This window comes from Bombina bombina, chromosome 2, assembly GCF_027579735.1.
Source record: "Bombina bombina isolate aBomBom1 chromosome 2, aBomBom1.pri, whole genome shotgun sequence".
Classification (NCBI taxonomy): Eukaryota; Metazoa; Chordata; class Amphibia; order Anura; family Bombinatoridae; genus Bombina; species Bombina bombina.
Window position 1 is genome coordinate 668,692,237 of NC_069500.1, and position 14,894 is coordinate 668,707,130.

A 14,894-nucleotide genomic window follows, 5' to 3' on the forward strand; every position below is an offset into this window, starting at 1 on the left:
TAACGCAAATATAATGACCACTGTGTAGAAAACTAAAGTAGTAGTCAAATGGCAAAACACCATGTTGTTTCATATAAATAACACTGTAATTATGAAACAAGGCATAATTATTATATTGTTTATTTTTAGGTACAAAATCAATCACAGGACTCTCGACCAAATTCTGCAAGGAATTCATCAAGCTCAACTCGAAGACCATCATCTGAGGGGAGACGGGAAAGTCAGCAAAAACAAGAAGCTGCACAGGTTATCCAGAAGAACTGGAAGCTGTACAAAAGCAAGGTAAGGTTCATTGGGTTTGATCACAGAAGAATGTCATACATGCTTGAAGTTCAAAGGTATGCAGGGAACTGAGCAAGGATGAATTGTGGCAAACAAACGTATAAAGGGGTACATTATGGACCACAGAGACTTCACAAAACCTCATGGTGCAAATTATTGGGGTCTGGTCTAGTCACATTTACTGAACGATTTCCAGATCCATAGGTCAAGCTTGTATATAGTATATTTAAAGCAGCCTAGTGGTTATCAACCTCTTTTTCAAACTGTATCATGTAGTGTGCCGCTAAAAATAAACACATGGGTTGTGTTGGTTAAAAAAAAAACTTATACACAGGATATTGTTGATTAAAAAACATTATATAATGAAGGAACAACCACCCAATTCAGTATAAACCATTTTCTCTCTTATAGTGTCTTCACTAATGGAGGTGGAAGTCCACTCTACTTACATTAAATAATGCTGCTCCTCCACAATCTCTAATGCAAACGCAAAGGAAGGGGCAACAGACCAGTCTAAGTTTTAATAAGTTCATTACACCAATCAAAATATACTCGCAGATATAAAATTATAGCATTTAGATCATGTGTTATGCATTAATAGTATAGATCACTTGGTTGAACATGTTGATGCTAGAAAATGTTTTCACTGCATTTTGACTGTAGTTTACATACATGGTTTACCAGGAGAGTGTTTAGAACTGTACTTTTATGGTGATTTATTTCATAAAGGTGGTGAGAGTTCACAAGCCATTACTGCTGGGAAGTCCCCTCCTGGTCACTAGGAGGATGCAAAGATTCCCAAAACTCTCTGGTATTCCAGTCTTATCTTTGCCTCCCAGGAGGAAGGTAAAGATTTGAGGTGCTCTATATTTTTTTTTGTTCAGAGGGGTCCTTAGACCAATTTGAAGCACATTATCTCCCTCAGAGAGCTGCTACTTCCAAAAGAGGGGAGTTTGGAGTATTTGGTAGTGACACAATAACATCCAGTGAGCTGTTAGTAACAAGCCTACCACAGGTGTCGTGGACACCGGTACCTTAGCCTCCTCCTGTTGGGTCGTCGATATATTCCTCTTATAGATTCTCTCCTGTGATGTACACATTATTGGATGGGCTTTCTACTGGAAGTAGTTCATTTTTGCAGCTCTAATGCTCGGTAGAGTGGGTTTATCTGAGGTAAGTGTTTCAATTACATGTACTCACATAGCTCACAGGCTATAAGCAGGTACATCAGTTTTGGAGTACATCATAGCCAGGGGACATATAATGTTACCAGACATTTATCACCCTTTTCTTAGACTATTTTATATGACACAATAGTCTTAATTTATACTTTGGGAGACTTGAATTGTGGTATACTCTTTGTGTGATATTTTTTCTGCATTTTACATTTGTTTGCACTTTTAGTGCGTTGGTTGGCCATGCCCATTTGTATAGTAGTCGCCACGTTAGCTCGCTTTGTGCCCACACCGGGATATAGCTTTTCAGATGTCTAGGGCACAACGGCTTTGAAATTACATGGCAAAACTTTTTTCCATGCATCGGCATGTCTAGTGCTCTGGTATATGTAGCGTGCGCCAGCTTTGTGTGTGCACGCCAAGTCTTTACAGTTCAGTATGTCTACTATGTATCAGTCTTGTTGCAGGCAGAATCTGCACATGGCTCCTGTTTTTTTTATTATAGTTTTTTTTTTTTATTATTTATGTATTTATGCACAATTCTGTTTTAATAGTACTTTTTAGTTTGGGTTAGCCTGTGCATGTGCGTCGGTTGTTTTTTTTTTTTTTTTTTTTGTGCTCTTTTTTTTTTTAGCTGCTTCTTGTTAGCATGTTCTCTGTGTTTGTGCGCTCAGTTTTCAAATTTGACAGTGGTGTAAGTTATTACACCTGTATCTTCTGTTTACCTGCAACACACGCATTTTCATTTGAATTAAATATTAATATTAAAGGTATTTTGTCCTGTTTTCTCCTGTACAATCAGACTTTAATTTTAGGTCCTATTACACATTGCAGCATCATTATCCTACTGTTGTATTTATTTTATTTTTTACAGTATAGTTGCTTGGTGGTATTATATTTATTTATTGTGCTTGTAATTGTCATGGAGCATAATAAAATTTGTTCCCTCTAATTTACAGTATCCTTTAGAGGGTAGATTCTGACTGTTCATATTTGTCTTCTGAAGGTGAAATTACGTCAGGCAAAGGTGGGGTCAGTCCATACGTAATAGAACAGACTGATCCGAATGTGAATGTCATACCTAGAATATCTCAAGGAAGCAATGTCAGAAGGGTACACTCGGGAAATGTCACATTAGAAAGTTTGGAGCAAAGTGCACCAAGTAGCAGCAGAAAGCACATGGAAATTAAATGTATAACCACAAATGCAAGAAGCATAAAGGGTAAAATGGGGGAGCTGGAACTGTTAGTTGCAGAAGAGGACTATGATATTATCAGTATAACTGAAACCTGGTGGTATCAATTCACATGACTGGGCAGTTAACTTATAGGGTTATACTTTATTTAGGAGGGACAGGAGTAATAAAATGGGTGGTGGAATTTTGTATATATATTAAACCTGACCTTAAACCTACAAGAAGGGAGGATGATACAGGTGATAACGTAGAGACCCTGTGGGTTCAAATAAAGAATGGTGAAAAAAATCCTAAAACAATATTACTAGGAACATGCTACAAACATTAGTGACATGGAGGAAACTCAACTACTAATGCAAATAGGAAAAGCTGTGTCAGGGTTTTTTCCCTGCTTTGTTTGACAAGTGCTGCTGGCAGCCAATTTACTCACCTCTCTTGCTGACTCTGGTGCATAGTTGTGATGCTGCTCATTTCCTGCATGCCCTTTTATGGCCAGACTGGTGAACATCATCCATGTGAGACAGGTTGCAGTCTCAGTTTTGTATTGTCATCACTTATTATTTAAAGGGCCTCTGTTCAGTATGCTTTGCCCTTGCGTTGTCTCAGACCTGTTTGTGAGAGTTCCAGTTCCTGTGTATTACCTGGCTGTCTGACGTCCCTCCTGGTTCCTGATCCCTGGCTTGTTCCTGGCTTTGCTGTTCTCCTTGTTCCTGATTCTGGCTCGTCTGACTACTCGCTTTTGGCTCCTGACTTGACTCGTCTGACTATTTACTTTGGCTCCTGACTCAGCTCGCCTGACTACCAGCTCTGGTTTTGACTCCTGGCTTGTTATTTGACTTGTGTACTTTTTATTATTTTTTACTATTAATAAAGGTGTGATTATTTTTGCACTTCTCGTCTCAGTCTGATTCCTGGCACCCTGACATTACGCAAGGGCCTTGAATCCTGATGGTGCTAATAATCCACCTTTACCTGCCATAATTTCCAGGATAGATGAACAGGATTACCGCTTGGATCAATTTGCACTAGCCCTGCAAACCCTGCTGACTCGCACTGCACATTTGGACCAAAGTGTCCCGCAAGTTATGGCTGCTCCTGTTTCCGCTGATGCACCTAGTCCTACCAGGAGCATGTCCAGTTCTGCACCTTTACCTCAGCGATATGTAGGTGATCCTATTCAGTGCAGAGGGTTTTTGAACCAGGTGGGCATTTACTTTAAGATGTTACCTCAGGCGTTTCCCTCTGACAGAGTTAAGGTGGGATTTCTCATCTCGTTACTCTCTGACACAGCTCTTGCCTGGGCTAATCCCTTATGGGACTAATAAACCTGTGATTTCAAATTACCCTGAATTTGTGGCCTCCTTTTGAAGGGTATTTGATGTTCCGGCTCGCTCCTCCTCTGCTCTGACTCATGTCCATTCAGCAAGGTACAAGATCTGTTGCTCAGTATGCCATTGTCGCAGAGGTAGGTTGGAACAATGAAGCCCTTGTTGCCACCTTCTTTCATTGGCTCTCTGATGCGATTAAAGACGAAGTTGCTGCCAGAGATTTACCAGAGGATCTCGAGGCATTGGTGTCTATTTTGATATTAATTGACATCAGACTCAGAGACAGGCCCTCTTTCAAGGAGCGCTTGCGGAAGCCTCCTGTTCCATTGTCTGCTATGTGTTCGTTCCCACCCATGCCTCCCTCTTCTCCCATGCCTCCTGGTCTCGAGTAACCAGGTACTGCTGAGCCGATGCAGTTGGGATTCACGCATCTCTCCGCGGTGGAGAGGGCCTTTAGCAGGAGGGAGGGTCTCTGCCTCTATTGCGGGTTACAGGGTCACCTTTTGAAGTCTTGTCCTAAGGTCCTGTCGGGGGCAGACCTTGGGTGGTTTATCCTCGTCCCCAGAACCGCTAAAGGAGAAACCTTTGGTCACAGTTGTCCTTTTCTGGGTGGCCTCCTCCATAGTCACCCAGTTAAACTCTTGTGCACTTCTTCGGTATCTCAATTGCCAGAGGAGTACCGAGAGTTCCTAGGCGTTTTTGACAAGGTGCGTGCCGGTACGTTGCCTCTTCACCGGTTTTACGATTGTGCCATAGACCTGCAACCCGGAGCCATTCCTCCTCGGGCCGGGTTTACCCTCTGTCTGTTGCAGAGAATTGTGCTATGGAGGAGTATGTTGCTGATGCTCTGTCGCGGGGGATCATCCACAAATCCTGCTCTCCTGCATGGGCTAGCTTCTTCTTTGTGAAGAAAAAGGGTTGCAAGTTAAGACCATGCATCGATTATAGGGGTCTTAATCGTCTTACCATTAAGAATGCTTACCCTATTCCGCTCATTACTGAACTCTTTGACCGCCTCAAGGGAGCTACGGTCTTTTCTAAACTTGATTTGAGAGGAGCGTAAAATCTCGTTTAGGATCAAGGAGGAGCATCTCTGGCAACTCCGTTCCACGTGGGAGCAGATTCAGGATTGCCTTCATCGTTCTATGCAGCGCCAAAAGTTCCAGGCTGATTGTAGGCATCTGCCTGCGCCTTTCTACCAGGTTGGTGACAGGGTTTGGCTGTCCTCCCGCAACTTGTGCCTTCCAATAAACTGGCTCCCCGTTATGTTGGTCCTTTTCGAAAACTCCGATGGGTCAGTCCTGTGGCCTACGCTCTTGACCTTCCTCCTGCAATGCGCATCTCCAATGTTTTTCATGTCTTCCCTCTTGAAACCATTGGTTTGTAATCGGTTTACCACTGTGTTGCCTCGTCCCCGTCCTATCTTTGTTGACAACCATGAAGAATATGAGGTCAGCAGCATTATTGACTCTCATATGTTCAGGGGCCGTGTACAGTATTTGGTTCACTGGAGGGGTTACGTTCATGGGTTCCCTCCTCTGATGTTCATGCTCCCACCCTCCTCCGTGCCTTCCATGCCCGTTTCCCCAATAAGCCTTTTGTCCTCCTACGGGGGAGGGGTCGTTGAGGGGAGGGTACTGTCAGGGTTTTTTCTCTGCTTTGTTTGTCATGTGCTGCTGGCAGCCATTTTACTCGCCTCTCTTGCTGATTCTGGTGCATAGTGTGTGATGCTGCTCATTTCCTGCATGCCCTTTTATGGCCAGACTGGTGTACATCATCCATGTGAGACCGGTTGCAGTCTCAGTTTTGTGATGTCATCACTTATTATTTAAAGGGCCTCTGTTCAGTATGCTTTGCCCTTGCGTTGTCTCAGACCTGTTTGTGACAGTTCCAGTTCCTGTGTATTACCTGGCTGTCTGACGTCCCTCCTGGTTCCTGATCCCTGGCTTGTTCCTGACTCTGCTGTTCTGCTTGTTCCTGATTCCGGCTAGTCTGACCACTTGCTTTGGCTCCTGACTCGGAACCCAATTTTTTATTTCATGATTCAGATAGAGCATGACATTTAAGCAACTTTCTAATTTACTCCTATTATCAATTTTTCTTTGTTCTCTTATTTTAAAAGCAGGAATTTAAATCTTAGCATCCAGCCCATTTTAGGTTCAGCACCATGGATAGCACTTGCTTATTGGAGGCTTACATTTACCCACCAATAAGCAAACATAACCCAGGTTCTCAACCAAAATGGGCCGGCTCCTATGCATCACATTTCTGCTTTTTAAATAAAGATAGGAAGAGAACGAAAAAAATGATAATAGGAGTAAATTAGAAAGTTGCTTAAAACTGTATACTCTAAACCCAAAATTTTTCTTTCATGATTCAGATAGTGTCCCTTTAAGAGAAATTAGGAAAAAATGTAGGGTATTTAAATTGTTCAAAGAAAATAGTACTAACTCAACATACCAAATTTATAAGGAATGTAACAAAAAAGCAATGAAATTAGCCAAAATTGAAAATGAACGTTAAATTGCAAAGGATTGTAAGTCAAACGCTCAAATGTTTTTTTAAGTACATAAATGGCAAAAATCTAAGAAGGAAAACATAGGTAGGTTAAAATTTGTATAGGGTAGCATAATTAACAGTGGCAGGGAGAAGGCTGAGAATTAAACCAGTTCTTTTCTTCAATATACACACGAGAGGAACCTATGGGAGATACTTTGAAACAAATAGAACATAGAAGCCCATATCATTAACTGGGTTATCTCTAGAGGATATCAGGGGGAAAAAAGGATAGTATTAAGGTAAATAAAACTCCAGGCACAGATGGAATACACCCATGGGTTTTACAGGAATTTAGCACTGTCATAGCTAAACCTCTGCTCTTAATTTTTCAAGACTCATTATCCTCAGGCATAGGACCTCAGAACTGGTATAGAGCTGACATAGTGTCACTTTTCTCTTGTAAGGTGTATCCAGTCCACGGATTCATCCTTTACTTGTGGGATATTCTCCTTCCCTACAGGAAGTGGCAAAGAGAGCACACAGCAGAGCTGTCCATATAGCTCCACCCCCCAGTCATTCTCTTTGCCGGCTCTAAGCAATAGGGTCTCTCTCGGGAGGGTAAAGTGAATGTGGTGTTAGAATTGTAGTTTTTATTATCTTCAATCTTAGACAAGCATCTGGCAGAGGTACCAGACGTTCAAGCGTTTACTCAGGCTTTAGTCAGAATCAAGCCTGTCTATAAACCTGTGACTCCACCATGGAGTCTAAATCTAGTTCTTTCAGTTCTTCAAGGGGTTCCGTTTGAACCTTTACATTCCATAGATATTAAGTTGTTATCTTGGAAAGTTTTGTTTTTGGTAGCTATCTCTTCTGCTCGAAGAGTCTCAGAGTTATCTGCCTTACAGTGTGATTCACCTTACCTGGTGTTCCACGCAGATAAGGTAGTTTTGCGTACCAAACCTGGTTTTCTTCCTAAGGTTGTTTCTAACAAGAATATTAACCAGGAAATTGTTGTTCCTTCTCTGTGTCCTAACCCTTCTTCGAAGAAGGAACGTCTGTTACACAGTCTTGATGTGGTTCGTGCTTTAAAGTTCTATTTACAAGCAACTAAGGATTTCAGACAAACATCTTCCTTGTTTGTTATCTATTCTGGTAAGAGGAGAGGTCAGAAAGCGACTGCTACCTCTCTTTCCTTTTGGCTGAAAAGCATAATCCGTTTGGCCTATGAGACTGCTGGCCAGCAGCCTCCTGAAACAATTACTGCTCATTCTACCAGAGCAGTGGCTTCCACATGGGCTTTTAAAAATGAGGCTTCTGTTGAACAGATTTGTAAGGCAGCGACTTGGTCTTCACTGCATACTTTTTCCAAATTTTCCAAATTCAATACTTTTGCTTCTTCGGAGGCTATTTTTGGGAGGAAAGGTTTTACAAGCAGTTGTGCCTTCCGTTTAAGGTACCTGTCTTGTTCCCTCCCTTCATCCGTGTCCTAAAGCTTTGGTATTGGTATCCCACAAGTAAAGGATGAATCCGTGGACTGGATACACCTTACAAGAGAAAACAGAATTTATGCTTACCTGATAAAATACTTTCTCTTGTGGTGTATCCAGTCCACGGCCCACCCTGGCAATTAAGTTAGGTAAAAAAATTTTTTGTTTAAACTACAGTCACCACTGCACCCTATGGTTTCTCCTTTTTTCTTCCTAACCTTCGGTCGAATGACTGGGGGGTGGAGCTAGAGGGGTAGCTATATGGACAGCTCTGCTGTGTGCTCTCTTTGCCACTTCCTGTAGGGAAGGAGAATATCCCACAAGTAAAGGATGAATCCGTGGACTGGATACACCACAAGAGAAAGTAATTTATCAGGTAAGCATAAATTCTGTTTTTAAAAAGGGAAGCAGGGCTGATCCAGGAAGCTATAGACCAGTTAGTTTGACCTGAGTAGTGGGGAAGATACTTGAAGGGATTATAATGGATAATATTGAAGAGTATGTTCTGCAAACATGAGTTCAAATCAGCATGGTTTTATGAGAAATAGATCATGTCAAGCTAATCGAATTAGATTCTACAAGGAATTAAGTAAAAATATAGATAAAAGTGAATCAGTTGATGTGATATACTTGGTTTTTGCAAAGGTGTTTAATTTAGTGCCACATGAGAGATTAATTTACACAATTAAGAGACTGGGAATAGCTGAAAATGTTAGCTCATTGATAAATAACTGCTAGTAGTAAATGGATCATACTCAGGTTGGAAAAAAGTAATTTGTGGAGTCCCCCAGGGCTCTGTACTGGGCCCTGTTCTTTTTAATATTTTTATTAATCACTTGGAGCAAGGATTAAATAGCAACATCTCTATTTTTGCAGATGATACAAAGTTGTGTAAGGTCATTAGGTCAGTGCATGATGTAATTGCTTTACAAGGGGAGCTACAAAAATTAGAAGGATGGGCAGGTAAATGGAAAATGAGATTTAATACTGGAAAAGGCAAGGTTCTATATTTCGGAAGTAAAAATAAGCAGGCAACCTATTATTTAAATGGGACTAGACTTAGCAAAACAGAAGAGGAAAGGAATTTGGGAGTAGTGATAGATGACAAGCTAAAGATGGGTGCACATTGTAGGACAGTGGCTTCTAAGTCTAATAAGATAGTAGCATGTATTAAAAGAGGCATTGATGCAAGGGAGGAAAGCATAATTCTGTCAATATATATCCCTGGTAAGACCTCACCTTGAGTATGGAGTGCAGTTCCTAGGACCGATCTCAAAAAAATACTTAGTTAAAAAAAAAAAAAATACTTCTGAGAAGGGCCACAAAGCTAATAAAGGGGAATGGATAATTTAAGCTATGAGGAGAGGTTAGCCAAACTAGGTCTGTTTTCTCTTACTTCTTTTAAAGATCCACTGGACTGGAAGTTAGACTCTGTTCACGAAAGGCATTTTAGCAAGTGGGCTTATTTTTTAGACTAGCAATCAGTATTGTTTGTGTAGCTGCATGCTCTATGGTGTGATGGGTGGAGCTTGGCAGCCATTTAAAACTTTCCAGAAACAATATTAATTTTAAAATAACTGTTTAACCACAAGGACTAGAGACAGAACACTAGAGACTAGAGCAGCTATTTGCAGCTTAATCTAAGGTAAGACTTTAAGCTGACTAAGGTTTAGAATGTCCCTTTAACTGTTCTGACCAGAAGGTCCTTGTGGTTCAAGTCTGCTGATATGGTTTTCAAGACTTGACTTAATTTCCAAGGGAAGAATTTGTTTCGGGCCTGGTCTAGACACAATTTTTTCTTCTGTGACTAGAGGTAGAGGAGTTTTTTCTCCCTTAGGACAAATGGTCTAAGGGACAGAACAGAGAATTCATTTGTTTTTTGTTAATCAAGGAACTAAAGTCCTAACATGGAACAAGGCCAAACAGTCTAAAAAGCCTTCTTTCATTTGCAAATATGCATGAAGATACAGCCCCTGACTCATAGGCATGATAGTTCCGGTACCTGATATTTATCTATCTATCTAATGCCTAGACTATGAGTTTTGCGCTAAACAGGGTGCGAAACTAATGCGTTATTTCACTCTTGCTGCCATTACGAGTTACTGAAAAGCCTCCTTGTGCGTGCGATATGGTGGCGTTAAGCTACATACCGCACAAAGCCAAGGGCTGATTTGACGTGCTTGTGCACGTTTTCCCCTATAGGCATCAATGGGAAGAGAGTGTTAGAAAAAACCCTAACACCTGAAGTGCGGAATGAAAATCTCCGTAACGCAACCTCATTGATGTCTATGGGAAAAAAAGTTAAGTTTAAACCTAACATAAACCCCTAGTCTAAACACCCCTAATCCGCCGCCCCCGACATCGCCGACACCTAAGTAAAGTTATTAACCCCTAATACGCCACTCCCGACATTGTCAACACTAAATAAAATGATTAACCCCTAAACCTCCAGCCTCCCATATCACAACTACTAAATAAACCTATTAACCACTAAACCTCCGGCCCCCCACATCACCGCCACTAAATAAACCTATTAACCCTTAAACTGCCAGCCCCCACATCACAAAACACTAAATTAAACTATTAACCCCTAAACCTAACACCCCCCTAACTTTAAATTAAAATTACAATATAACTATCTTTAAATAAATAAAAACTTACCTGTGAAATAAAAATAAACCTAACATTAAACTATAAATTAACCTAACATAACTATTCTAATAAAATAAAAAATTACAACCAATTAAAAAATCTAAATTACAAATTTGAAAAAACACTACGAAAAAATTTAAAAATCTAAAATTACTAAATTACGAAAAATAAAAAACACAAAGCTTACAAAAAATAATAAACAAAATTATGAAAAATAAAAGCAATTACACCTAATCTAATAGCCCTATAAAAATAAAAAAGCCCCTCCAAAATTAAAACACCCCCTACAATAAACTACCAATAGCCCTTAAAAGGGCTTTTTGTAGGGCATTGCCCTAAGTTAAACAGCTCTTTTACCTGGAAGAAAATACAAAGTCCCCCCCAACGATAAAACCCACCACCCAACCAACCCCCCAAAATAAAAAACCTAACTCTTTTTTACTTCCCTTAAAAGGGCATTCAGCTCTTTTACAATTGCCTAAAGCCCTAATCTAAAAAAAAACAAAAAAAAACCACCCAAAAAATTAGAAAACAAACTAACACTAACCCCATTAAATCTACTCACGGTTCCTGAAGTCCGGACATCTATCTTCATCCAGGCGGCGAGAAGTCTTCATCCAGGCGGCGACACCTTCATCCATCTCGGGGGCGTCTTCTATCTTCATCACAGCGGCGCGGAGCAGTGCTATCCTGGAAGCTGATTTCATCCTTCATACGGTCACCATCGTACACTGAAGTTAAATGCAAGGAAGCTGTTTCAAAATGGCGTACCTTGCATTCCTATTGGCTGATTTGGTTCTTCAAATTCAAATCAGCCAATAGGATGAGAGCTTCTGAAATTCTATTGGCTGTTGCGAACTTGTAGTTCTTTCTCTATGTCCAAATATACAAAATTCAAATAAAAGGTTGCTGCATAATTTTGATGTTTTAAGAGCTTTGAAATTCTATTTTAAAGCTACAAAGGATTTTAGACAATCCTCTAATTGTTTATTCATTTCTCGGGTCCACTTATAAGCCAGAATGCCACAGCTATTTCTTTAACTTCTTGGCTAAAACTTTTGATTCATAAGGCTTACTTGGAGGCAGGAAAATCTCCTTCATAACACATTATAGCCTATTCAACTAGATCAGTTACCACTTCCAAAAATTTTGCAGAATAAATTTGCAAGGCAGCAACTTGGTAGTCCTCAACGCAGTAATGTCCGGAAATTAGCTGCCTGCCTTTTCAGAAAAGATTTTTTTTTTTTTTTTTTTTTAAATAATCTTTTTATTGAAGACATAGAAAAAGCAGTAAGGTTACATGCATATTGTCATAGGAATGCAAGCCTATACATAGTCTAGATCTGTAGGGATGGGTATAATACACAGACTTGCCAATAAAAGGCATATCAAATTTCCAGAGTAAGTCCATTGTAAGCAATAATTAAGGCATACATTTCAAAGTATGAAAACAACAATTGGTCTTCATGTGTCTTCCTTATTTTCCATAACACAACAGAACTGTTAAACACGAAATATGCAACAGAGAGGGCTCCGATTATATGCTGAGATGCCCCAGTAAGGTATTTAGGCATGGCGCAATATATAAAATGTGGAGATTGAACAGTAGTTACAATGAATGCGCCTCTCTCTTATTAAAATAAAATGGTATAATCTGCAGATGCAGTGTAATGGTTAGGGTGCGGCAACGCATCAACAGGGGGGGCGCCACGTATACACTTAAATAACACAGTAAGGTATGTAGGCACGGTGCAGTATATAAAATATGGTGACTTAAAATAGGGTGACAACTAATAGTTACATTAAATGCGCCTCTGTTTTACTAAAATAATATGATATAATATGCAGTTGCAGAATAATATTTAGGGTGCGGTATTAACAAGATAGACCGCGTAGTAAATTCTCCCAGATTGGGAGGCATATTATGGTAGGGGGGGGGGGTGGAGGTGGGAGTTTGAATACCATGGGTAAATGTTTATCGGGTGCGTGTCATATTTAGGTATCGAAAGGTTCAGTTATTATAGAAAGGATACTGAGGAAAGCCAGTTTTGTTGACGAGCAGTTATATGCCTCTAAGCACCTAGGTATAGATAAAGGCTTACACTTAGCTAATGTAAAAGGAAAGAGGATCTTGCTGCCCCGGCCGCTGGCAGCCTAATCTCTATGAAGTAATATTCTAGGTGCTAGCCTACCGGTGTAACATAAGAGTAGAGTAAAAAGTGAGCTAAAACTAGATAGCAATAAAGGGCTTATCTCAATGTAGGGTAGATTAAAAGTTAGCAAAAATATGGCTTTGTACAAACAATATTTCACAGATACACAGACCAGCTAATACCCATGTCATATTGCAGCGACTGGCTCGTCAACCTATGTCATAACATGAACAAGAACAGTGCCCAGTATCCTAAAGAGTGCAAAACCTAGTTGTAAACTGATATGTATTAAGTAATGGTATATATGAAATAGCCAGCAAATTGGCATATAAGTCATTGCCACGTAAGGTAACTATTATAGCATAGGCAGGGTAGATAAAAATATATCTAACTATAGGAATTGTAGTTTTTTTGGGAGGAATGGTGGGAGCTGTGTGTAATGTTTAGCACCAAGCAGCACATAGCTATATAAATAAAACATAGTTAAACATATAATTGGAAGAATCATGCCAGCTCTAGGTGCAGGCTCTAGATAGAGACTTTAACAAATATAACCTCTAGGTAAATAAGGATAGGGATAAAACAAGAACAATCATGAACATGTAGTATCACAGGCTTCAGGATAGTATGATATACTATGTTGGGATATGCTAAAAGCAGCTAAGGGAGCCAGATTGATATCGTTTTTAGATTTAGGAGTCTATTTGTTACCAGTCCACATGTCCAGAGGTGGGTTTCTATCAAAGTCAAGGTTTAGCAAAAAATTAACCAAGAGATATCCTAGGGGGTGTCCTCAGTGGTAATGTTAGGTTCACAAATATTCCAAGTGAAATGTCCCGTGGTTCACTAGAGACCCGTCCAAAACACCGGGCAGGGTAATAACTCCAGGGTGATTAACCTATACCTTGTTTTAGACGAACCTGTGAGATGAGGAGCCTTTCTGCCAGGAATGGTATATTTACATAGTAGGGCTGGCTAGCCGATTTCCAGGATGTCGCTCTAGCAAGTATACTGTCCTCATAATTTAGCTCGCTCCGTTCAGCAGTAAGATCCCCCTGCACCCCCAAGATCCATAGAGGCAGGTTGTGCATAGTGTAATGCCCTCGTAGTGGGGCCAAGTTAGGATGCGGGGTGAAGTGGGTCTCAGACTCTGTTCCGTTAGTAGGCCATGAGGGTGTCACACTAATGGATACCAAACTGTTAAGGTAATCAGGATCTTCCTCGCGGTGACAAGCCGCCTCGTGGGCAGAACTGACCTTCTTAGAAAACTCCGGCTTATCAGGCACCATAGCAGTGGTTCTGTGAGGTATGTATGGGGTTTCCACACTATAAGCCTCCTCAAAAGCCTCCATCATTGAGATCTCCAACCTCTTGAAGTGTGCCTGTAACAACTGTGTAACCGCATCATACAACGCGGTGAGCAGCATGATGGTCGGCAACAAGTAAGATATTTCTCTATCTATGTAGCGCTATTCGTGTACTGAGAGACACCGCTTCTTACGGGGATCAACAGGGCAAATCCCCAAGTGTCAGGCACTTAGAAGTTCGCCAGCTATGATTGTGCGGCATGAGAGTTCAATAAAAATGTTATAGTGGCGCCATGCTGCGTGTTGCGGCCCTCTCCGATATAGGCATGAGATTGTGTGATTCACTCTGGGCGACAGATTTACTGCCTATGCCTCTCAATGCTTATCCGACCTCCATACAACTGTTACCTTCCTCTGTATATATATTATATGCGTGTTTTGGGCTTTAAGAAGGTAGATTAGATGGTTTGCCTCACAGAGCTCCCGTGTGATGCGACCATCTTTGTCTCTAGCTGGCTCCGCCCCCCTTCAGAAAAGTTTTTGACCCACCCAGAATTGCTTTCAGACTCTACAGCTTAGTTATTAGCTCCCAGGAGTAATGGCTTCTATATGAAAGAAAACTAAATTTATGCTCACCTGATAAATTAATTTCTTTCATGGTTGTGAGAGTCCACGAGACCCACCCATATTCTCTAAATGTACATAAATATTTTTGGTGGCAATTTAAGTTTGCACCTTATTTTCCCTACTTTGTCCTTTCCTTTCTTTTTACTTCTCCTTTCTTGGCTATATGTAAGACTGTCATACCAGAGAGAT

The 14,894-nt window shown here is 40.6% G+C and overlaps 1 protein-coding gene across 3 annotated transcripts in view; it reads left to right on the plus strand.

The window, feature by feature from the left end:
- IQCE (IQ motif containing E) overlaps positions 1-14,894 on the plus strand; it is a 122,600-nt gene that overhangs the window by 88,770 nt on the left and 18,936 nt on the right. For all 3 annotated transcript variants that reach the window (XM_053702622.1, XM_053702621.1, XM_053702623.1), the window contains exon 18: positions 130-282. In XM_053702622.1, coding sequence (XP_053558597.1) covers positions 130-282 — 153 coding nt within the window. The remainder of the gene's footprint in view (positions 1-129; positions 283-14,894) is intronic.